A 23,863-nucleotide genomic window follows, 5' to 3' on the forward strand; every position below is an offset into this window, starting at 1 on the left:
TCCTTTTGCTGAGTCAGAGCATTGGTCCCTCTAGCCCAGGGGTAGGGGAGCCTTTTTAATCCCGAGGGCACCGTTCCCTTCTGGGCGCTCAGAAAACGGCTCTCCTGACTCGACAGCCCCTCCTTGTTGCCTGTTTCTTGCAGGGACCGCCTCCGGACCACCATCAATGTGTTGGGGGATTCGCTGGGTGCTGGGGTCGTGGACCACTTGTCCCGACACGAATTGGAGCTGCAGGATGCTGAGCTCAGCAACTCGGTCGCCGAAGACAATGAAAAGGCGTATCACTTGATTTACCAGGATGACACCCACAACCACCTCAGCAGCGAGACATCGATGTGATGCTGAGATGAATCGTGGGGGTAGGGAGGGATCCATTGTCTGGATCAGAGCTGAGGATCGACTGCGAAAAACTGAGAGGAGACAGAGTCATCCATAGCCCCTCCCCAAATTCTCAGCTCTTTCCCCTTTCATGGCACTGATCCGTGCCACTGGCAAAACAACAACACAAAACGGGAACTAATTCTTAACAGTGATTGTGCTGTTCACAAGTGCAATTTTGCATTAGAGGAACATGATTCGACCTTGGGTCCTCCTTAACTGCAGCGCTGAGGATGTTCCCTCTTCCTTTGCCGAGAAAATGTCATTTGAACACGTTGGGTTGGGACAGATTGAGACTTTTGCGTTATTTAAATCTTGTGCCAATATTTTTTGTTCTTCTCCCCAACTGTGCTCATTTTTGAACACTGTCTTTTCAGCACTTGAAGCAAATCGACACAGCCAAATTTTAAGAGAGAATGTACAGAGGTGATGCTTTTTTGCAATAGAAAAGAAAAGTTGTTTATTTATGAAGACCATTAAAGTGGAGAATTGTGTACGGTATGTGTTTTGAAAAAAATGAGATGATGGATCTGGGCCATGTAGTGGCAACAACAGGTTATTGTAGCTTATCCACAATACTCTACAGTCAATTTTCACAATTCTCCCCAGTTGTTCTTCTGCAGCGACCACTATTTAGAGGTAGACTGCAACTCTATACAGCTGTCATGCCTGATTGCCTTTCATAGAAGTCTCCTCTCCATACATTTCTCTAATCTCCTTTTAAAAGCCATTTAGGAAGATACCAAACTGTTCTTCAACCTGGGCAGGGTCCAGATGTTTTTGGACTACAATTTCCATCATCTCTAGTTAGCTTAGCTCAACGGGCAGGGATGATGGGAGCTGTAATGCAGCAACATCAGGGGACCTCAATGGCTCAGTGTGGTCTACAGTGACTGACAGCGCTTCTCCAGGGTTTTAAGCAAGAGTCTTTTCCCAGCCGTAGCTGGAGATGCCAGGGATCAAATGTGGGCCAGCCTCCTGCGTGCAAGCCACTGAGCTATGGTCTTTTCCTTAAAGCAAGATTCCAGTTCTCCTGATTCAGAATAAAGGACTTTAAATAGGAAAACACAAGAAGGTTGAATTGTTGTAAACCGCCCAGAGAGCTTCGGCTATGGTGCGGTATATAAGTGTAATAAATAAATAAATAAGCTGCCTTACACCAAGTTAGACTATTGGTCCATCCAGCTCAGTATTGTCTACACTGACTGGCAGTGGCTCCCTAGAGTTTCAGACAGAGTTTTTCCCAGCCCCAGAGACAGAATCTGGGGCGATTTGCATGCAAAGCAGGTGCTCTGTCACTGAGCTCTGGTCCTCCTCCCCTCCCTCCCTGAAGTTAATCGGGCATACTTCTGAATATTATTGATTAGATTTATATCCCGCCTTAATCCCAGTAGGAGACCAGGGCAGCAAGCAAACACTTTAAAATATCGTAAAAACCGACTTTAAAATAAATTAAAACTTCCTTAAAACATCTTTAAATACATTTTTTAAAAGCTTTTAAAAACATCTTTTTTTAAAAGAAAGATTAGAAAAACATTAAAAAGCAATTCCAACACAGAAGCCGACTGGGATAAGGTGTCGACTTGTAAATGCACACAGAAAGAACACGACGTTTACTAGATAATTATGCATTGTGGAAAGACGATTGTTTTCTCTGTGCTGAATCTAGTGTCCATCAGTTTCATGGAATGACTTTGGGCTCCAGCGCTATAAGACAAAGAGAAAAACATTGTGTCTCTGGACATAAAAGAGGTCAACTGTTTACACTGGAAGATGACCCACACAGTCCTCCATCTATCTCCATCTCTCTATCTCCATACCGGATGTCGGAGTGGCGCTCTAGCTCCTACTTCCGCTCTCCCTCATCCCAGCCGCAATCCCTCGTGCTTTCGCGCCGCTGCCTCCGTCGCCGGGGGCGCGCCGCGATGTCGTCATATCGCGCGCGCCTGCGTTGAAGATGGCGGCGGCCGTGTCCGCTGCAGCGGCGGCGCGGTGGCTGTGGCGCTCAGGGCGGGCCTGGCGGTGGCGGGGCCGCCTTTACTCGTCGCCCGGCCCGCGGAGGCTTCTGCCGCCGCCGCGTCCTCCTCCCTCTGCGGCGGGGCCTTGGGGCTTGTGGGCGGCCCCAGCGGCAGGAGCGCCCCGGCCTCAGCGTCTCCTCTCCGCTCAGCGCGGCGGCCCCGGGGGCTCCTCCAGCAGCGGCGAGAACGGCCTAGTGGACGACTCTGAGGGTGGCGGCGGAGGAGGAGGTCTCCCCGGCGACGGCTCGGGCTCGGACTCTGGCGGAGCGCCGGTGGTGACGGCCCTGGCGCCGCTCATGGTCCCCGAGCGGGTCCCCCACGTGCCCCTCGTCGCCGTCGCCAGGAACCCCGTGTTCCCCCGGTTCATCAAGATCATCGAGGTGGGGGGACGAGGAAGCGTCTCCTGTCTTGAGCCGGGAGGGAGAGTTACGGGTGGTGGTGGGGGGTCGAGAAGAGGAGAACCTCCCTTTGCCTTCCGGTTGAGTTCTACACGAGAGGCGACCTATTGAAATGAGTGGGCCGAAGTCAGGCATGTTCATTCATTTCAATGGGCCTCCTCCAGTAGGACTGACGTTGGATCCAACCCCAACGATGGCGGTAGCAACAACACAGAATTAGCATGACTCGCTGCTGATGAAAGGAAGGGCTTCTTATCGTAGCTGCAGGAGGTAACTCACTGCCACAAAAGGTATGGTGGCCACCAGCTCAGACGCCTTTCAGAAGCGGCCTAGACAGATTCATGGAAGAGGATAAGACTGGTATAAAGGCTACTGTGTTCTCTCTCCCACTTTTCTCTCTCCCACTGGGGGCAGTCAATGCCTCTCAACACCAGTTACCCAGAATCGCAAGTAGGGAGAGTTGCTGTTGCACTCAGGTCCTGCTTGTGGGCTTCCTGTTGGGGCATCTGGTTGACCACTATGGGAACAGGGTGTTGGACTACATGGGCCACTGGCCTGACCCAGTTGCAGGTCTCTTATTGTGTTCTTAATATCTAGGAGGAGAGGAGAGAGGGTTTACCTTGTACCGGGAAGCAGCAAACCCTCCTCTGAATTCTGTTTGTGTGAATTATGCGTGTATAGTAAAAACTAAGTTTGCTTTGGTAACTTGGTCTTTGAGCTGGTATTTCCTTTCTTTGTGAATTAGTAGCCATGGTCTTGCCAAAGCTTTAAATTTCCGTTTGTATCACTCTTTCATTATTTCAGGGTCGGGGCCTGTTCAGAGCTTTCCTTTGTCACAACTGTTTTTAATCAGTCAACATTTTTTTGGGGGGGGGGAGAAGCATCCTGTATTAAGGTGAAGCCCCAGTCTCCTTCATTTTTAATTTTAATTTGGGGGATAGGTTTGAAAACAGTTTCTCTTTGAAGTGTAAATGTGTACTTTTACAGCCATTACCATCAGGGGAAAGGCACACTGCTTTTGTCCTTCCAGTAATCTCTGGGACTCTAGTGAGTTACTCACAGATCAGTCACTTGCTAGGATTTCGTCATATTTCATCATCTCATTTGTGCCTTGCCACGCATTAAAAAAAGAAGTACAAGCTCTTTGGCTGAGTCGTTTGACCTCTCAACTATCATTTACCAACAGAGATGGGCCTTTGGCCTTGGTTTTGTGAAAAACCAAAAAAACCCTTCCATCCTTTCTCTTGAATTGGTTTTTCCCTTAAAAGATCTGGAGCGAGCCAAGGCCACCAACTCAAGGTTACCTTTGCAGACAGACTATGATTGCAAGGGAGGAGACGGAGCTTGTTTATGATTTGACAGAAGCCACGACTTGTAGATGCGATATGTTTTATGTGCGCTGATAAAACAGGGCAAAATTGAGAGAGAACAGAATGTCCTCCCAAGATCCTGTATGGCGTCATACAAGACCTTTCTGCTATTGCTGTCCCTCATTTGATTTCCACTCTAACAAAAGAGGTAACCCTTAACTCTGGTTTTACAGGTGTCCTAGAAAAGTCAACAGTACATCTAATGGGGCATGCTTGTGCATGTTAAGTTGAAGTTAAGTCCTGTTACAGCTGACGCTCTAGTGAATGTGCTTCAGATTGCAATCTACTTCACTTTTTGGAGGCCAGTAAGAACAGCTGCTGTTACAAGAATTGCTTTTTTTCCCTTTTGCATGAGACCCAAGGCCCATGTAGCCCAGGGTTCGGAAGCCTCAGGCTTGAGGGCCAAATATGGCCCTCCTGGCCTCTATATCCATCCCTGAGCTCAGAACAGGACTGTGGAACTTCAGGTCCCAGGAGTCAGATATGCCCCCCCTCCCGTTCCTCTATCTCACCCTTTGGTATTATCTCCAGGCCATGCCCTCACTGGCCATGCTTTGCACCCTCCTTGAATGTACGTTGCCTGCCTGGGATGCATCCTTGCAAGCAAGGCCTCTTGCTTCCTGGATGGAGGAGAGAGAAGGGTGGTGTGTGAGTGTGGGTGGGAACTAGCCTGCCGTCAAAGGTGAAATTTACATTCCTCGCTCCTCCCACTTTTGCCTCTGGTCTCGGAAGGTTGTCCAGAAGAGAATATGGGCTGGAAAAGCTTCCTCAGCCCTGACTCTAGCCCATCCTATTGCTTCCCAGAAGCTCCTGCATGAAGACTGTTGGCATCTGGTAATCAGATGCATATGCATATTTTGTCTCTAATAACTTGATAGACCTTTCTCCTCTATTGCCTTGTTTATTTCCAAAGAGTCTGGCTGAAGGCCGTCACTCATTCTGCTCAGTTTACCAGAAAAGTTAACGGCTGGAGCTCAGTGCTTGGGGTCCCCTCTCTTTGCCAAGACATCTCACAAGCCTGTCTCAACTTTTTAGGTGAAGAACAGGAAGCTGGTGGAGCTGTTAAGGAGGAAAGTCAGCCTTGCCCAGCCATATGCCGGGGTCTTTCTCAAGAAGGATGACAAGTAAGCTGGAGCTTTTATCACGGGGGGTCCTGGGAAATGTCCAAATGCCAATATTTTAAAAAACCTTTCTTATTTTATTTTACTGTTGTTATTGCATTTCTATCCCACCTTTCCTCCCAGGAGGTTCTCCCCCTCCTGGTTTTATCCTCACAACAACCCTGTGAGGTAAGTTAGGCTGAGAAACAGTGACTGGCCCAAGGTCACCCAGTGACCTTCATGGCTGAGCGGGGATTTGAACCCTGGTCACCCAGATCCCAGCCTGACACTCTAACCACTACACACACGGGCTGTATCATTTAATGTCTTTAATACGTAATATTTTCCCATCATTTAATGTCCAATTTCAGGGAAGGCTATAGCTTAGTGGTAGAGCCCTGCTTTACATGGAGAAGGTCCCAGGTTCAGTTTCTGGCATCTCCAGGTAGGGCTGGGAGAGCTTCTGCCTGAAAGCCAGGAGAGCTGCTGCCAGTCAGTGTAGACAATACTGACCTAGATGGACCAATAATTTGATTAATATAAGGTACCTTTCCATGTTCCTGTTTAAATCAACCTTTTACTCTGAACCCTGAGGACTGGAATCTTGCTTTATTTTTTAGGGGCAACGCCATGGTTCAGTGGTCCCACCATGTTGTAATGATTATTATTTTTTTAATCTTAGCTGCTGAGTCTCAGAATGCTGTTCACAATTTGGACAAAGGATTTTTGTGTGCCTTTTTTCAGTCATCCATTCTGTCTTTTTCACGTATCAAAATTAAATTTTAATAAGAAAAACAAAATAAGTATGGTTGTACGCCATTAAATGCTACTCAGAGTAGAACCACTACAGTTAATGCATCTACGTCAGTCATGTCCTTTAATTTCAGTAGGTCTACTCCAAGTGTGACTAACTGCAATATTAGCAAGTTGAACTTACAAATGCATACCAGGGTTATTGACAGGGAGCTGATTCTAAAGTTTAGTTTCTCGTCTTCAGTCTCCTGTCCACACACAATAAGCCTGTCCCCAAATGTCATCCTGAGCAACTCCTTTTGCCTGTCTTGTCAGCAACGAATCGGATGTGGTGGAGAACCTGAATGAAATCTACCAGACAGGGACTTTCGTCCAGATTCACGAAATGCAGGACCTTGGTGACCGGCTGCGGATGATTGTCATGGGGCACCGGAGGTAAAGGCACCTCACAGTCCTCCCTTCTCCTTTCTTACTGGTCTGCGTGCCGGTGAAGGGGAGGGACCGTGGAAGGAAGTGGCCAATTAGAATGATACTGACTGGATGAAGGAGGGGGGAATAATACCTTTGCCTCACGTAGCCGCCCCTGTCACCAGGTGAATTTATTTTACTTGTTACATTTGTACTCCAAGGAACTCAAGGGGGCGAATGTGGTCCTCTCTTGTTGGAAGAGGAAGGTCTTCAGTAGGTGCTGGAGAGATACAGAGATGGCGCCTGTCTAATATTTAAGGGGAGGGAATTCCAAAGGGTCGGTGCCACTACACTAAAGGTCCACTTCCTTTGTTGTGCAGAATGTACCTCCTGATAAGATGGTATCTGCAGGAGGCCCTCACCTGCAGAGCGCAGTGATTGACCAGGTATATAAGGGATAAGATGGTCTTTCAGGTTTCCTGGTCCCAAGCTGTATAGGGCTGTACACCAAAACCAGAACCTTGAACTTGGCCTGGTAGCTAATGGACAGCCAGTGCAATTCTTCCAGCAGTGGGGTAACATGTTGGCTGCCCCAGTGAACAGTCATGCCTCTGCATTTTGCACCAGCTGCAGCTTCCAGACTAACCTCAAGGGCAGCCCCACATAGAGTGCATTACAGTAATCCAGCCTGGAGGTTACCAGTGCATGGACAACAGTGGTCAGGCTATTCCAGTCCAGAAATGGCCTCAGCTGTCTTACCAAAGCTGGTAAAATGCACTCCTAGCCACTGAGGTCACTTTGTGAGGTACTTAGGGTGTGAGAGAGAGAGAGTGACTGGCTAGTGAGCTTCATTCTGGAGCAGGGCTTTCAACTCTGGTCTCCCAGCTCCTTGCCTAGCCACTATACCACGCTGGCCCTAGTTAAAAGATCTCATTTTCAGATGTCACAGACTGACCTCAATATAGTATGCAATGTTAGGGCTAGATTTCAGAGTGGTCACCCTTGGTGTGTGATGCTACGTGGCACGCTTTCCTCAGCCTCGTGGCCTCCAGTTGTCATTGGCTGTATAAGCTGAGGCTAAGCAGAGCTATAGTCCAAAGCATCTGGAGGGCACCATGTTGGAGAAGGCTGTTGGATGCCCTACTTCCTGGCATGCTCTTAAGACCCCAAATTTTTGTAGGCATGTGAAGGAAGGGAAGGTCATCTGAGTCGTGGCCCCAGCTATATCTGTGGCTAGTGGCAGGAGTAGGCAGGACTTCCTCTGCTGTCCCTCCCACTTTGGATACATGCTCCGCCCTTTGAGCCAGGTGGGCCCAATAAGTGATTGCGTCTTCCTGAGGCTTCCTCTGCCGTGGTTAATCTCTCCCACTTCCAGCCAGCAAATTATCTCCCTCTCCTTGCTTGGTGGAAATGTGGCTGGAGCTTCAGATCAAGCCTTTAATGCAGGGATGGGGCATACATGTGGCCCTCCAGACCCACTCTCTGGCCCTTGGGACTCTCCACAAGCCACATCCCGCACTAGCCCAGTCTCCCGCCCGCCTCGAGTTTCCTGGCCTGGCCAGAATGTGTCCGTGAGCTCTGATGGCTCCCTTTTTCCTGCCTGGATGGGGGGGGGAGGGAGAGGAGCGCGCGGGAGCATGTGGTTGCCCTCCTGAGCCACTTTCTCCTCCAGGATTCGGATCAACAAGCAGCTGGAGGTGGAGCCGGAGGAGCCGGAGACCAAGCAGAAAGCCCGCCGGAAGCAGAAGCGGCCCAAGAGGGAGGCGGGTGAGCAGCTGGAGGCTGTGGGCCAGGCAGGCGAGGTGGTGCTGGAGCCCCTGGAGGCCTCCCCGGGCGAGGTGCTCATGGTGGAAGTGGACAACGTGGCCCACGAAGAGTTCCAGGTCACAGAGGAGGTCAAAGTGAGTGAGGGGGTGGGCTGGCCGGGGTGGCCACTGATGGGCGGTCGCCTTCCCGGGGTGGGTGGTAAGGGGCACTCCTCAGTGTTGTTTAACTGGATCGGTGTTAGAAAAGCAGCAGATGTAATAGTCCTGTCGGGGAATGAGCAATTATCTCAGGCCGGGGGGGGAAATGTGGGGAGAGAGAGGCATCTGGGTCCTGTTATAAATGGAAACAGAGGATCACTCTTGGAGGGGGCTTTCCTTTTCCTCAGCCCTCCAATTGTCTCTCTGGTGTCTTTGTTTGCAGGCTCTGACAGCAGAAATTGTCAAGACGATCCGAGACATCATTGCCTTGAACCCCCTTTACAGGTTTGTTCTCCCCTGTTCTCTGGCCCTGCCCACCAGCGACATGTGGTCTCTGGATGGTAGCTCTAAAGCCAATGCAGCCGTCGGTCTGCAAAAAGGTTCTCCGTCACTGTGAAACGGCCTTTTCCGAAGGCAGCATGTGTCCCTGAGCCCTCGTTGAAGTCCTGCATCGAAAAGCAGGCTATGGATTAAATGCTCGTCGTCATAACTGCCCTGAAAGATATGGCCATGCTCTGACTTGTGTTTTGGCCGGGGTCCTTTCAGAGAGTCCGTGCTTCAGATGATGCAGGCAGGGCAGAGAGTGGTCGACAACCCCATTTACCTGAGCGACATGGGGGCGGCGCTGACGGGGGCCGAGTCGCACGAGCTGCAGGACATCCTAGAAGAGACGAACGTAAGTGGGAAGAGGGCGTGGGTCCCCAGAAATCTCTGGGATCACTGGGCCGGTCTTGGGTTTAACTCGCCATCTCCTAAGCCCCAAAGGCAATAGCTGGGCTGCTCGTGATTCTGTTTCCTTCTCCTTGCCTCCTAGATTCCCAAGCGCCTCTACAAAGCCCTGTCTCTTCTCAAGAAAGAATACGAACTCAGCAAACTCCAGCAGCGGCTCGGGCGGGAGGTGAGGCCAGTGGGGGCAGGGTGGAGGTTTTTGGGCCAGAACAATGCAGCCTCTCCTGTATGGAGGTAGAAACTGGGGTACCTGGGGGGAGTTGGAGGAGGAGTAATGTCCCAGCAAGGAACCATTCGCCCATCCCCACATATCTTGGGGCAGCAGGTTCTCCGTGGTGTGCGAGACGTCGGTCCGCTTGCATGCCCTGAATCGACTGTTCAGTTTATTGGGTGGCCGTGAATTTCAGTGTTGTGAGGCAGGGAAGGAATGTGCTTCCTTTCTCTCTCTGCTTTCTTCACATAATTTTATAAACTTGTCTCTTGAATGAAAAAAAAATCACATTTAAAAGCTCCATACCCATTGTCATAGGATGCTACCTTATACAGTCAGACCCGCTCTGGCAGCCATGGCTCCCCACGATTTCAGACGGGATTCTCCCAGCCTCCCTGGAGATGCCAGCCTGGGATTGAACCTGGGAGCTGGTGGGCTGTCGTTCATGGCATGAAAAGGGGGTTTGGAACAGATTCATGAAGGAGGAATGAGGTCCAATGGCTGTTAGCCATGCGTGACACCCAGGTGGAGCATCCATGTTCAGGAGCAGCCTACCCTTCCAAAGATTGCTGACAGCCGCCCCTGCGTGTGTTCTCGCCTGCAGGTCGAGGAGAAAATCAAGCAGACGCACCGGAAGTATCTCCTGCAGGAGCAGCTGAAGATCATCAAGAAGGAACTTGGCCTGGAGAAGGAGGACAAAGACGCCATTGAGGAGAAGTTCCGGGAGCGCCTGAAGGAGCTGGTGGTCCCCAAACATGTCATGGAGGTGATCGATGAGGAGCTGAACAAGCTGGGACTCCTGGACAACCACTCCTCGGAGTTCAGGTGGGCTGGGGCCTGGCTTGTTCCTGGCTTCCCTCTGACTGCGTTTGTTAACTCACTTGGAGCATTTCTGCCGCGTTCTTCAGCTGAAAAGGCTCCCAGGACACTTTATGTGCAGTCACTTAGAATCATAGAATAGTAGAGTTGGAAGTGGCCTATAAGGCCATCAAGTCCAACCCCCTGCTGAATGCAGGAATCCAAATCAAAGCATTCCTGACAGATGGCTGTCCAGCTGCCTCTTGAAGGCCTCCAGTGTCGGAGATCCCACTACCTCTCTAGGTCATTGGTTCCATTGTGGTATGGCTCCAACAGTTAGGAAGTTTTTCCTGATGTTCAGTTGAAATCTGGCTTCCTGCAACTTGAGCCCATTCTTCCGTGTCCTGCACTCTGGGACGATCGAGAAGAGATCCCGGCCCTCTTTTGTGTGGCAACCTTTCTTGTACTTGAAGAGTGCTATCATATCTCCCTCAGTCTTCTCTTCTCCAGGCTAAACACTTAAATTAGGGGTGCGGAACCTCAGGCCCAGAGGCCAAATGTGCCTCCTTTTCGCCTCTCTGTCTGAACCCCAGGCCACGCACTTCACCAACCCTGGTTCACGCTCTCCTTGAGTGTTTATGCCTGCCTGCGGTGTGTTTCCTTGAACTCTGTTTGCCTGGATGGAGGATAGAGAGGGGACGGCTGAGGGTGTGTAGGAAACAGCCTACGGTGCAAGGATTAACATTTCCAGTATTTGCTCCTCCCACTTTTGCCTCTGGTCCTGCCCAGCACTGGCATGTTGCCGTCGAGCTGGAAAAGGTTCCCCACCCCTGACTCAAAACAAGGCAGTTTCTCTGCCTGCAGGCTTGCCATCTAAAAAGACACAACATGGAAGGGGATGGGGGCGCTAGAGGAGGGGGAAAACAAGCTCAGGCAACAGTTCTTTTAAAGCTGAATAGTACTTAATAACTTCCTTATTATGACTACTGTTACAACAACGAGAGGAGCCCTGTGGCTGGAACAGGCCAAAAGAGGGCATCTAATCCAGCATCTTGTTCCCTCCCAGGAACTGGTGTTCCGAGACATCCTGCCTGCGACGATGAAGCGTTTGCTGTAGGGAAATGTGCTTGCTGTGCTGCCTGTTGGGGCAATGGAAGGCTCTAGGCTAGGTCCTAGGAATGGCATGCTGTGAGGCAGGGCAATGTGCGAACTTCACGGTAGTGCGCTGATAGCTATGCGGGTCAAGTGCCTACATTTTTCCAAGCACTGGCCACATATGAAAAGATTAGACTGTTCCTGCCAACAGGCTCATAGATGCGATACAAAAGGAAAAGCGAATGGGGAGGAAAGAGGAAAGCAGTAGTTGTCATGGGGCAATTAAGAAATGTAACAAGTAAAATCAAATGACATTTCAGCGGGGGACAGAGATGCAAAAGAGAGGGAGGGCCTTCCAGTTGTTCACATTTGTGGAACCGAGTGCTCCCCGTGCTGACGCCTTTTTGTCTTGTGTCTTTTCTGCCAGTGTCACTCGTAACTACCTGGACTGGCTGACATCCATCCCTTGGGGGAAGTGCAGCGAGGAGAACCTGGAGTTGGCCAGAGCCCAGGCAGTCCTAGAGGAGGATCACTATGGCATGGAGGATGTCAAAAAGAGAGTGCTGGTAATGACTGGAGGGCTCTGAGGCAGCCCCACTGTTTGTCTGGGAATCCTAGGCAGAATTCCACAGGTTCCGTTTGCACATAACATTAAACTGTGGTTTGGTTTAACCATGGTTTGTTCAGCAAGCTATGCGAGGTCTCACAGCCAAGTAAATAAGCCATGGCTTTTTGAGAACAGCATTGCGTTCTCAAAGTGACCATCCAGATCCATAGACTTTATTGCTACTGTATTTAGCCAATGGCCATTACAATATGGAGAAACGTACAAACGAACAATTGTAAATTGGGACTGCAATACTAGACGTCCAGCTTGCTGGCAATATTCCAGTTGCATTAATTGTTGTGAATAATGTTGCCAGGATTGGCACCCACCATGCTGGATCTATACGAAAGATTTCAGCTGGTACCATATCCCAACCTGTGGCTTTGCCCAGGCTGAGCTTCCCAATAAAACTTTATTTCTGCTGTGCTAACGGGGCCACGTGGGGAACGTGTCTAGGACAGACTTATCCATTGTCTTATATTTCCCTGCTTGAGTGTCTTCAAAGTTGCCTTTATATTTGTATTTTATTTCATTTTCATTTCATTTTATTAAATTTATATACCGCCCATAGCCGAATCTCCCTGGGCGGTTCACAACAATCAGCATAAAATACAATGAAACACATATTTAAAACAGGTTTTTTTAAAAGCTTAAAATTTAAATTTAAAACATAAACATTTTTACACATACTAAAATGCCTGGGAAAGGAGGAAAGTTTTAACCTGGCGCCGAAAAGATAGTAATGTCGGCGCCAGGCATACCTCGTCAGGAAGACTATTCCATAATTCGGGGGCCACCACTGAGAAGGCCCTCTTTCTTGTCGCCACCCTCCGAGCCTCCCTCTGAGTAGGCACCCGGAGGAGGGCCTTCGATGCTGAGCATAGCGTACGGGTAGGTTCATATCGGGAGAGGCGTTTATTTTTATTTATTTTATTTATTTATTTAATTACATTTCTAGACCGCCCTATAGCAAAAAGCTCTCAGGACGGTGTACAACAATCAGGTTCCATCAGGTATCGTGGTCCCGCGCCATATAAGGCTTTATAGGTTAAAACCAGCACCTTGATCCGGGCCCGGAAACATATAGGCAGCCAATGCAAGCGGGCCAGAATCGGTGTTATATGTTCGGACCGCCTGGTCCCTGTTATCAATCTGGCCGCTGCATTTTGCACAAGCTGCAGTTTCCGAACCTTCTTCAAAGGCAGCCCCACGTAGAGCGCATTGCAGTAATCTAGTTTAGCGGTTACCAGAGCATGGACAACTGAAGCAAAGTCATCCCTATCCAGATAGGGGCGAAGTTGGTAAAAGGCACTCCGTGCCACCGAGGCTACTTGATCCTCAAGTGACAGTGAAGGTTCTAAAAGAACTCCCAAACTACGAACCTGCTCTTTCAGGGGGAGTGTAACCCCGTCCAGAACAGGTTGAACATCCACCATCCGGTCGGGAGAACCTCCCACTAACAGCATCTCGGTCTTGTCTGGATTAAGCCTCAGTTTATTAGCTCTCATCCAGTCCATTGTCGCAGCCAGGCAACGGTTCAGTACATTGACAGCCTCACCTGAAAAAGATGAAAAGAAGTAGAGCTGCGTGTCATCAGCATACTTATTTATTTATTTAATTTATATACCGCCCTAAGCCCAAGGGCTCTCTGGGCGGTGTACATAATAATAAAACAATCAGAGAATATATAAATACAATAATACAATGGAATCAAACAAAAATAATCAAAATCCACATGGCAACGCACTCCAAAACTCCTGATGACCGCACCCAGGGGCTTCATATAGATGCTAAAAAGCATGGGGGACAAAACTGACCCCTGTGGAACCCCATACTGGAGTACCCAGGGTGTCGAGCAGTGCTCCCCAAGCACTACCTTCTGGAGATGACCCGCCAAGTAGGAGCGGAACCACTGCCAAGCAGTGCCACCAACTCCCAAATCAGCAAGTCTCCCCAGAAGGATACCATGGTCGATGGTATCAAAAGCCACTGAGAGATCAAGGAGAATCAACAGAGTCACACTCCCCCTGTCTTTCTCCCGACAAAGGTCATCATACAGGGCGACCAAGGCTGTTTCCGTGCCAAAACCAGGCCTGAAACCCGATTGAAATGGATCTAGATAATCGGTTTCATCCAAGAGTGTCTGGAGCTGGCTGGCAACCACTCGTTCGAGGACCTTGCCCAGGAATGGGACATTTGCTACCGGCCTGTAATTGTTAAGATTTTCTGGGTCCAAGGACGGTTTCTTCAGAAGTGGTCTTACCACCGCCTCTTTCAGGCAGCTAGGGACCACTCCCTCGCGCAGTGAGGCATTTATCACTTCCCTGGCCCAGCCGGCTGTTCCATGCCTGCTAGCTTTTATTAGCCAAGAGGGGCAAGGATCCAACTTAGAAGTGGTTGCACGCACCAATCCAAGCACCTTGTCAACGTCCTCAAGCTGTACCAATTTATTTTAATTTATTTTAATGTTTTTGTGATTTTACTGCTTACAATTTTATTATGTACATGTCTGATTTTATTTTTGTAAGCCGCCCTGAGTGTCTTATTATAGGGTAGAAGGGTGGGATAGAAATATTATAAATAAATAAATAAATGGGGGGCGTCATAGTCCAGCAACCTGATGCCCCAATGGGGAGCCCCAAGCAGAGCATCAGTGGTCTGTAACTGCATGGTAACAGGGATGGCAGCCGGGAACCGAAGGAGTCATGTCAGGTTTGACAAGGCGATGGGTTCCTGCCGCCTCCCTTCTTTCTCCAGTCCCCCACTGGCAAATACATTGAAATGAAAGGTTCAGGTTTGTGCGTGAGCCAGGCATGTTAGTTTTAAGCAAAGTACCACTTGCTTTTCTCTGTTGAATTTGAAATTGTGTTTATATATGTAATGCTTTTTAACTGTTGTTTTTATATATGCAGCTGTGTTAATCCAGCAGTGCTTTTTATATCTTTTTATCATACTGTGAAATCACTTTGAGATACTTCATAAGAAGCGATTCATAAATGAAATAAATCACAACAGGGCAGCATTGTTTCTGACCAAACTCTGTGCCTGCCCCCCTCAGGAGTTCATTGCCGTCAGCCAGCTGCGAGGGTCCACCCAAGGCAAGATCCTTTGCTTCTATGGTCCCCCGGGGGTGGGGAAGACGAGTATTGCGCGCTCCATCGCCCGGGCCTTGAACCGGCAATATTTCCGCTTCAGTGTCGGTGGGATGACTGACGTGGCAGAAATCAAAGGACACAGGTCTCTCCTTCCTCTGGGTTTGGGAGGGTGGGGCAGGATTTGTCTTTTTTATACTATTGAGCTGGATGAGCAAATTCTGTTCATTGTGTTTTGTTTCTTCGTTGTTACTCGGCCTTTAAACTGATTTTTAGCCATTTTTGTATTTTATGGAGTTGGAAGTCACTTTGAGGTAAAGCAATGAGCAAATGAAATTAAAAGGCTGGACAGTGGGAGTTGCAGTGCCAGGATAGTGAATTGCTAAGCCAGATGACTTGGACCACAGCCCCTGCCAGTTGAGCCAGCACAGCTGTACGATGCTGGGGTTGATGGGAGTTTGGTGGGCATCAGGTTGTGGAAGGCTGAGCTTGTGCACTCCCTCTCTGTTCTGAAATGAAAGGGCAAATCCTTGGGGAGCTGAATTCTGTGCTGAGGTTTTTCCACCTCATCTATGCATTTCACAGCTGGAAGTCCAAAGCTTGGAACTGATTGATTGATTGGGTTTGTTTATATGCCACCTTTCCACAGTGGCCTGTGCCCAAAGTGGCTTACAACAGACACTCAAAATAAAAGCACTGGGGTCAGAGAGAGAAGTCAGTTTACAAAACATAGCAATAAACTCAAATAAGACAAAAATAAACAAACCCTAGCTGCAGAGGCTTAGAAGTTGAGATTGGGGATGGGAAACCTCTGTGGCATTCCAGATGTGGCTGGTCTCCCAACTCCCCACCAGCATAGCCAGTGCTCAGGGCTGCTGCTGCTGCTGCTGATAGGAATTGGAGTTCAGCATCATCTGGATGGCCACAGATGTTCCCCCATCTCTGATCTTGGCTGCAAGACCCTCTCCCTGGTTGCTGGCCTCTTCCCACCTGGCCAGGAAGGGCGGGGCCTTGACTGAAAGCAGCTGTAAAAGGAATCAGTACCTGAAGATGCCAGAGACCCAGAGCTTGGAAAAGTTATTTTTTTTGAACTACAACTCCCATCAGCCCAATCCAGTGGCCATGCTGGCTGGGGCTGATGGGAGTTGTAGTTCAAAAAATAACTTTTCCAAGCTCTGCAGAGACCACCTTGACTGTGGGGTGTTGTTTAGGGGCTTCTGTTTGGGTAAAAGTTTGATTTCTGATGGTCTTTTTTTTTGTTTTGCTGTTATTGGGATTATGCTTTTGTATTTTATTGTTGGATGTTATTAGGAATTATAAGGATGTATCAATTTGTTGTATGTTTTTTATGATGTTTTTGTTAACTTATTGACCATTTGCATTTATTTCTTACAGTGAGTTGTGTAACTTTTTTTCTGTTCATGTTGTGAGCCGCCTTGTGCATAAATTGTTATGGAAAGGCGGCATGTGATGATGATCTAAGAAGAGGCATCCTCCTCCCTAGGAGGGAATGCCTCTTCTCAATAGAGGCATTCCTCCACCTTTTGTGCCCAGGAGGGAATGCTGCTTTTTAGATCAGGGATGTGGGGGGCATCTGTGGCCCTCCAGGTGCTGCTGGACTCCAACTCCCAGCAACCAGCATGGCCAGTGGTCTGGGGGTGATGATGAGTCTAGCAACCTCTGGAGGGCTGCAGGCATTCCCCACGCCTGGTTAAGGGAAACGGTCCCCCTTGCTGCGCACTCTCAAGCCTGGTCTCTCGCTGCACAGGCGGACGTACGTTGGAGCCATGCCGGGAAAAATAATCCAGTGCCTGAAGAAAACCAAGACGGAAAACCCCCTGATCTTGATTGACGAGGTAACCTTGCGCTGGCTGCCCTCTCTGGGCTCTGGAGCGCCGCCTGGGGCTCTGCAGCGCCGCCTGGGGCTCTGCAGCGCCGCCTGGGGCTCTGCAGCGCCGCCTGGGGCTCTGCAGCGCCGCCTGGGGCTCTGCAGCGCCGCCTGGGGCTCTGCAGGCTGCTGACCCTGCTGGGCTGTTGCTTCTGTGCTGCAGGTGGACAAGATAGGGCGTGGCTACCAAGGGGATCCCTCCTCAGCGCTCCTGGAGCTTCTCGACCCGGAGCAGAATGCCAATTTCTTGGATCACTACCTCGACGTGCCAGTGGATCTCTCCAAGGTATGGTCGCCCCCATCTTTTGCCGTGGGCTCCCCCCAGTCCCCCACTACTACCGAGGGCAAAGGCAGATGTTGCGTGACTTTCGCTCCCAGCAACTAGCATGGCCAGTGCTCAGGCTCATGATGGTGGGAGTTGAAGGCCAGGAAACTCTAGAAGGCACCATGTTGGCTGCCTCTGAATGAGCAAAGAGGTGGTTGGGTGTCACGTTGAGGTCCTCTATTAGCACCAGAGCACTGCTTTGCAGGCAGGCAGCCCACAGTTTCATGCTGCTGTCACAGGCTCCAGGAGGATATGATGAGGAAAGATCCTTCTCCAATAGGAGAAGACGCAGCTTCCAGCGGCTACCTCTGCCCACTTCTGTTTCCACGGCTAGCATGGCCTTTGATCCCTGTAGACCAAAACTGTTAGGGGGTTGGGAAGGCTGGCCTTGCAGATCTGGTGGTTTACCCCCTTGCAGAGGCTCAACATCCAACCAGGCACTCTCTCTCCCTCCCTCCCTCCCCCCCAATAGGTGCTCTTCATTTGTACAGCCAACGTGACGGAAACGATCCCGGAGCCCCTGCGGGACAGGATGGAGATGATCAACATTTCAGGATATGTTGCCCAGGAAAAGTTGGCGATAGCTGAGGTGAGAAGCAAACGGCGCGTTGGAGATCAGTTTCGTCTCCTGCCTCTGGTTCTGTTTGTTGGAATTAATTGTGTCTTTCAAAGTTTTGGCCACTGCAAGCACAGTGAGCGGAAGGGCAGGCGATGAATATGTTTGTTTCACTAGGCCTATCCAGGCGCATGGCTAGGTCACGTCTGTTCTAACATTTGTTTTGGATGTTTTAAAGAGTTTTTTGGTAACGTTTAAACAAGTATTTTATTTTTAATTCATTAATTTATTTATATATTGCACTTGTATACCGCCCCATAGCCGAAGCTATGAATTATTATATATGTACTTGCTGCCCTGGGCTCCTTTGGGAAGAAGGGTGTGATATAAATTTATATATAATATATTAATAAAGGGTTGCATCCAAGTCCGTTGAAATTAACAGATTTAAGCTGGTCATGTTCATTAACTTCAGTGGGTCTATTCTGAGTAGGACTCATGTTGGGTCCCGCCCAATGGATTTTATCCAACTGAGTTCTATCCAGAGTAGATCCATTAAAATTGATGGATCTAAGTAAATCATGTCCTTTAATTTCGATGAGGTGTTTCTAACATTAATCCTACTCAGAGTAGAGCCACCACTCTACTGCATTCAACTAAGTTCCACTCAGAGAAGACCCATTAACGTTAATGGAACTATGTTAGTCGTGTCTGTTAACTTCAGTGGGTTTTCTCTGAGTAGGCCAAGTAGGCTGTATACAACTATTGTATTAAGTTTAAACACACAATATTACAGTATCAGTAACAACACTTATAAAGACTGGTTACTGTACACAACATTGTTAGATACACACACGTACATACACAAACTGTGGTTTGCAAACATTTAAAATACTAGGGCCTCTGCGTACTTTGCATGCCAGCCCCTTCCCTCAGATTGGCAAGACACCTCTCCTCACCCCAGGTCACCAAGGCACCTTCCCTCACCTGTCTGTGGCCCTGCAAACTGCAGCGGGGCAGGTCCAGGGCTTACAAATAGAGCAACATAGGCAGATAAAGTTGGCCACAGTGACACACGCACTGGTGACATCGAAGCTTGATTACTATAATGCACTCTACGTGGGGCTGCCTTTGAAAACGGTTTGGAAATTCATCTGGTCCAAAATGCAGCAGCCAGAATGTTGGCTGGAGCACGATGCAGGGAGCATATCACCCCTGGGCTTTATTGACTCCACTGGCTCCCAATTTGTTTCTGAGCCCAATTCAAAGTGCTGGTTTAAAAGCCCTAAACGGCCTTGGACCAGTGTACTTAAGGGATTGCTTACGTCCGTATGTTCCTACCCTGGATTTTGTTCCGGACAGCCTTTGGTTGAGACTGACAGGTCAGCCTGACACTGTTTTAAGCTTTTTATCTTTTATTTTTTTAAGTTCTTTTATTCTCACCCCCTCATATGTTTGTATGTGTGTATATGTGCATGCATAATGCATTTTATGTATTTTAATTGTATTTTAAGCATTTTAATTCACTGTTATGTTTGTGTTTTTATTGTGTATTTTATTATATATGTGTGCAATTTTATTGTAGCCACCCTGAGTGCCCTATTGTAGGGTAGAAGGGCGGGACAGAAATATTTTACATAGAGTGGCTTCCTTCTTCCTGCCTGATTTTGAGTAATTGGAGGGACTGATTTCTTCTTAACCCATTTCCCTTCCAGCGGTACTTGGTTCCTCAGGCCCGTGTCCTGTGTGGGCTGGATGAGGTCAAAGCCAGCATCACCCCCGAAGTGCTGACCGTCCTCATTAAGCAGTACTGCCGGGAAAGCGGCGTGAGGAATCTTCAAAAGCAAGTGGAGAAGGTGTGTGTGTGTATGTGGGAGGACCAATCGTCAGTCTGGTTGGTGCGAGTGAGTCCGAGGCATTGCAGCCTCCCCCTGAGCCTTTCATCTGAACCCTTCTCTCACTCAGGTGCTTCGGAAATCCGCATACAAGATTGTTAGCGGGGAAGCAGAGAAAGTCGAGGTGACCCCCGAGAACCTTCAAGACTTTGTTGGGAAGCCCATATTTACGGTGGATCGGATGTATGATGTGACTCCCCCCGGAGTGGTGATGGGCCTCGCTTGGACTGCCATGGGTGAGAGGTGGCTTGGAGTCTGTCTTGTGGCCACAAGCTTTATGTAGTGGCATCTCTCTGTGACAAGTTAAAAATAACATTGCAGGGCTTGAAAAGGGCAGTCCGGTGGTTGACAGGCAGGCAGCCACAGTCCCCTGTCAAAAGGCTCCGTGGGATCCACCCTGTTGGCTGGATCCTGTTCCCACCCTGACCTAGGAGCTGTTGTCTTCCAACTCCGGTGCAGAATACCTTTAGGATCGCCTGATTCCTTGTGTCCCTGCTCAGTCACTGAGGTCTCTGGGGAATTATTGTTGCTGTTCCTTGACGGTGCAGACGCATGGCCCATAGCCTCAGAAGCTGTGTCTTCGGTACTGTGGGTCTGATTTTGTGGAAATCCCTCCTGGGTGAGAACAGGCAGGCAGGCAGGCAAACATCTGGCATTTGGTGAAGACTTGAAATGCCTGCTGATTTTTTTCCAAGTGGTTCCTCCACCCCATCCTGATCCTATGGTTAATTCTAACTGATTTTTTAAAATGTGTGCTGTACCCCTGTTGTGCACCCCTTACAAACTCTGTCATTGTGTATAAACTATTCAAAGAACAGCAGGATCTTTCGCCTCAATGATAGGGGGCAGCGAGGGCTGAGTATGGTGGAGGACAGTGTGGCTGTTGGCTTCGGTTCCTGTTGTGCAGCTGGGGGGCTCCCTTCACCCCTTGCCCCTCTTCTCTTCCAGGCGGCTCCACATTGTTCATTGAGACATCTCTCCGGCGTCCCAAAGACCGAGAGAGCAAGGATGGCTCCCTGGAGGTCACGGGCCAGCTGGGAGACGTGATGAAGGAGAGCGCCAAGATTGCCTACACCTTCGCCCAGGCCTTCCTGATGCAGAGGGTGCCCGGAAACGACTTCTTGGTCACCTCCCACCTCCACCTCCACGTGCCGGAGGTAGGACTCACGGCGGCCCCAGAGCCTTCTGACTATTCTCAGTGGACGTACTATTACTACTAATTATTATTTGATGATGATGATGGGCCTGGAACAAAGTGTTGCAGCGCGGAGTATCTTCAGGGGCATCTGTTCACGCCTTCTTCTAAGACCCTCTGTTCCCTCCGCGCCCCCAGTCGCTCAGCAGTTTACATCCACTGAGCAGATTACCCTCATTGAGCTATTCTGGAGAGGGGGGGTGTTACTGCCCTCTGAGGCTTTCTTCCCTGAACTTTTCTTCTTCCTCTTCTTGCAACCCTCAGGGGTCCCTTGACCCTGCTGCCTCTTCCCTCTTGCACGTGGCTGGGGCCAGTTTGGCTGCATAAAGAACCAGGCTCACAGAATGGGGTTGGTATCAGTATATATCCAGGGGGGAGGGCTTCAGGCCTGAGGGACAAATGCCACGCTGCTACACCTCCTCCTCCCCCCTCCGGCCCTGCTTTGCTGGCTCCTTGAGTGTTTCTGCCTGTCTGGAAATGCATCCTTCAACTCTGATCCAGCCTCCAGCTTGCCTGGATGAAGGACAGAAACAAGAGGGGGGGGAGAGAGAGAGTGTGTGTGTGTCTGGCCCCGCCCACCCCCGGCATGTGCCCACCCCTCCAGGAAGGCTGCCCTCGGCTTGAAAAATGGTTTCTATTCCTGGCACATCCGACGTTATGATAGGAGCTGTTTTGTGCTGAGGGACTTCTGGGGGATCTCCTGCTCTTGGGTACACATTGGAATATTTGGATGGGGAGGGGGCTTCTCTCTGGCTTTGCAGCTCCTTTCCATTTGGGGGTCTTTCAGAAGCTAGGAGGGCAAGACACTAGAATTGCATCAGTATTTGATAACCGAGTTGCAACTGGGAGAAAAGAGCCATCTTAATACTGTCAGCCGCTGTTTTAGAAATGTTTATATCCCACCTCTTGGTCCGCAGGTGGGGCTCCTGCAGGTGGCTAATAACGGTTTTTAAAAACGCTTTTCAAACCACTGTTAGGATTGCAGCAGCAAGCAGTAGAACAAATGTCTGTCTTTTCAGAATGCCCCTTGGTTAAATATTATAAACCCACAGCCTCCCAAATGCTGCCTGCACCCCACAATCCTGTCCTTCCCCCCTTCCTCCCATTTTAAACTGTGGGCCTCAATGTGGCATTTGGGCAGTTGGGCTTGTATCCAATGTTAGTCATACTCAGAGCAGACCTGTTGAAATGAATGGACATAATTAACTTAGGCCTATTCATTTTAGTGGGTCTGCTCTGAGTAACGCTTAGTTGGCTGCCTGCTGGCAGGACACAGCAACTTCCCCCTTTATATAATTTGTGGGGGTGTCGGTGATTTCTGCCGTTCAGAGGTTAATCCCTGCTTGCCTCTTCCCGTAGGGCGCCACCCCGAAGGACGGGCCCAGCGCAGGCTGCACAATTGTGACGGCCTTGCTGTCCTTGGCAATGAATCGGCCTGTGAGGCAGAACGTGGCCATGACGGGGGAGGTGTCGCTGACGGGGAAGATCCTCCCGGTCGGGGGCATCAAGGAGAAGACCATTGCGGTAAGCGGGAGCAGAGTTGCTTCCTTCCTGCTACTGACAGGCTCGAGGGAACGGCTGGTTTTTCAGAAGAGGAATGCAGTTGGATGCCTTGCACCAAGTCAGGCCATCAGCCCATCTCGGTCAGGATTGTCGACACTGGCAGCAGGGGCACCGACAAGGAGTGTCTCCCAGCCCTACCTGGAGGGACTGAACTTCAGCGTGCATGCAAAGCACAGGCGCTCTACCACTGAGTTAGCCATTCTCCAAAAGTTGTTTTGCCAGCCTTTTTCCATTCCATGTACCCCAGCCCAACATTGCATGTTTGATTGTGGTTACCTCTATCCCCCCTTTCCTCTTAAGAATCTCCGGGTGGTCTACAGTTTCCCCCACCCGATTTTATCCTCACAACAACCCTGTGAGGGGTAGGGTAGGCTGAGACCGGCCCAAGGCCAAGTGGGGGATTAGAACCCATCTCCCAGTTGAAGGTAAATGTGCTCCTTAGGCCTGTTTCCCCAGAAGAGTTTGTATAGGCTGTCTCTCTGCTCCAGAGCCTCAGCAGCGCCCTGCGGCAGCTGGGTCAGGAGTGGCCCACTCGATGCGCTTATAGGGCGTGCTTGTAGACTTCCCGTTGGGACAGGAGCGCTCCCCTCTCCTGCAGCTTCCCAGCAACTGCCCTTCAGAGGCATCCAACCTCTGCGAGTGGAAGTAGAACACAGGCATCAGGGTTAGTAGCCACTAATACGGCATCATCCTGCATGAGTTTGGTTATTAAGGTAGGACTCTGAGGACCAGGGGAGCGGCCCTGACCCCATGAAGCAACAGAACAGCAGAATCCATGGTTTACCCCAAGGATTGGGACCTCTTCTCTTCTTGTCTTCCTCTGGGGATGAGGGAAGAGCTTGATCTGCGAGGTTAACAGTGGATGTTCCCCTCCCCTCTCCTCTAGGCCAAGAGAGCCGGTGTCTCATGCATGATCCTCCCGTTGGAAAACAAGAAAGATTTCTGCGACCTTGCAGAGTTCATCACAGAAGGACTCGAAGTACATTTTGTTGAGCACTATGATGACATCTTCGATATAGTTTTCCCAAAGCTTGATTCCCCGGGAGGGTGAGCTGCTTCTGTTGCTCCTCAGTGCTCCTTCTGACGGCGGTGGTTTTTGGCCGGCCTTGTCTCCACACCCTCGCTCCGGTCCAGATCCAGGAAAGGTGGGCTCAACAGAGGGTAGACTCTGGTTCTGCTATGGACTAGCCTGGCCCCAATTATGCATTGCTGTGAAACATACTCCACACCAAATTATTTGAATTACGAACCAATTAAAAGCCAGGTGAAAAGGCAGTCCTGTTGAATATGTCAGAGTCCCATTAAGGAGCGTGAGGCATGTTTTTGTTAAAGCAAAGCTCATTCCTTAACGGTTTGTTTAAGTCCATGCATCAGACTTCTTGTGCTAAGTGGTCCTGCACTGAGACTCTGTTACTCTTTGCCAAGGGTCTCCTCTGCATTCAGGTCGGGAGGGTCCGTTGCATATCCCTGCTGTGTACTTGCTGGCTCAGCTTTAGGAAGCGAAATGCAGTGGAACTGGC

At 49.7% G+C, this 23,863-nt stretch overlaps 2 protein-coding genes across 3 annotated transcripts in view; both read left to right on the top strand.

The window, feature by feature from the left end:
* LOC133372293 (excitatory amino acid transporter 1-like) overlaps window positions 1-873 on the top strand; it is a 31,296-nt gene extending 30,423 nt beyond the window's left edge. For both annotated transcript variants that reach the window (XM_061600674.1, XM_061600673.1), the window contains one exon: window positions 144-873. In XM_061600674.1, coding sequence (XP_061456658.1) covers window positions 144-339 — 196 coding nt within the window. In that variant the 3' untranslated portion in view covers window positions 340-873. The remainder of the gene's footprint in view (window positions 1-143) is intronic.
* On the top strand, window positions 572-23,618 carry LONP1 (lon peptidase 1, mitochondrial). Its single transcript, XM_061601863.1, has 19 exons — window positions 572-652; window positions 2,222-2,776; window positions 5,200-5,288; window positions 6,333-6,452; window positions 8,098-8,326; window positions 8,613-8,674; window positions 8,936-9,065; window positions 9,204-9,287; window positions 9,934-10,154; window positions 11,650-11,788; window positions 14,888-15,066; window positions 16,690-16,777; window positions 16,973-17,095; window positions 17,607-17,723; window positions 19,406-19,546; window positions 19,656-19,821; window positions 20,534-20,742; window positions 22,140-22,304; window positions 23,230-23,618. The coding sequence occupies exons 1-19, from the start codon at window positions 572-574 to the stop codon at window positions 23,392-23,394; spliced, it is 3,063 nt and encodes a 1,020-aa protein (XP_061457847.1). The 3' UTR covers window positions 23,395-23,618.
* Window positions 23,619-23,863: the final 245 nt, after the last annotated feature.

This window comes from Rhineura floridana, chromosome 18 (genome assembly GCF_030035675.1).
Source record: "Rhineura floridana isolate rRhiFlo1 chromosome 18, rRhiFlo1.hap2, whole genome shotgun sequence".
Lineage (NCBI taxonomy): Eukaryota > Metazoa > Chordata > Lepidosauria > Squamata > Rhineuridae > Rhineura > Rhineura floridana.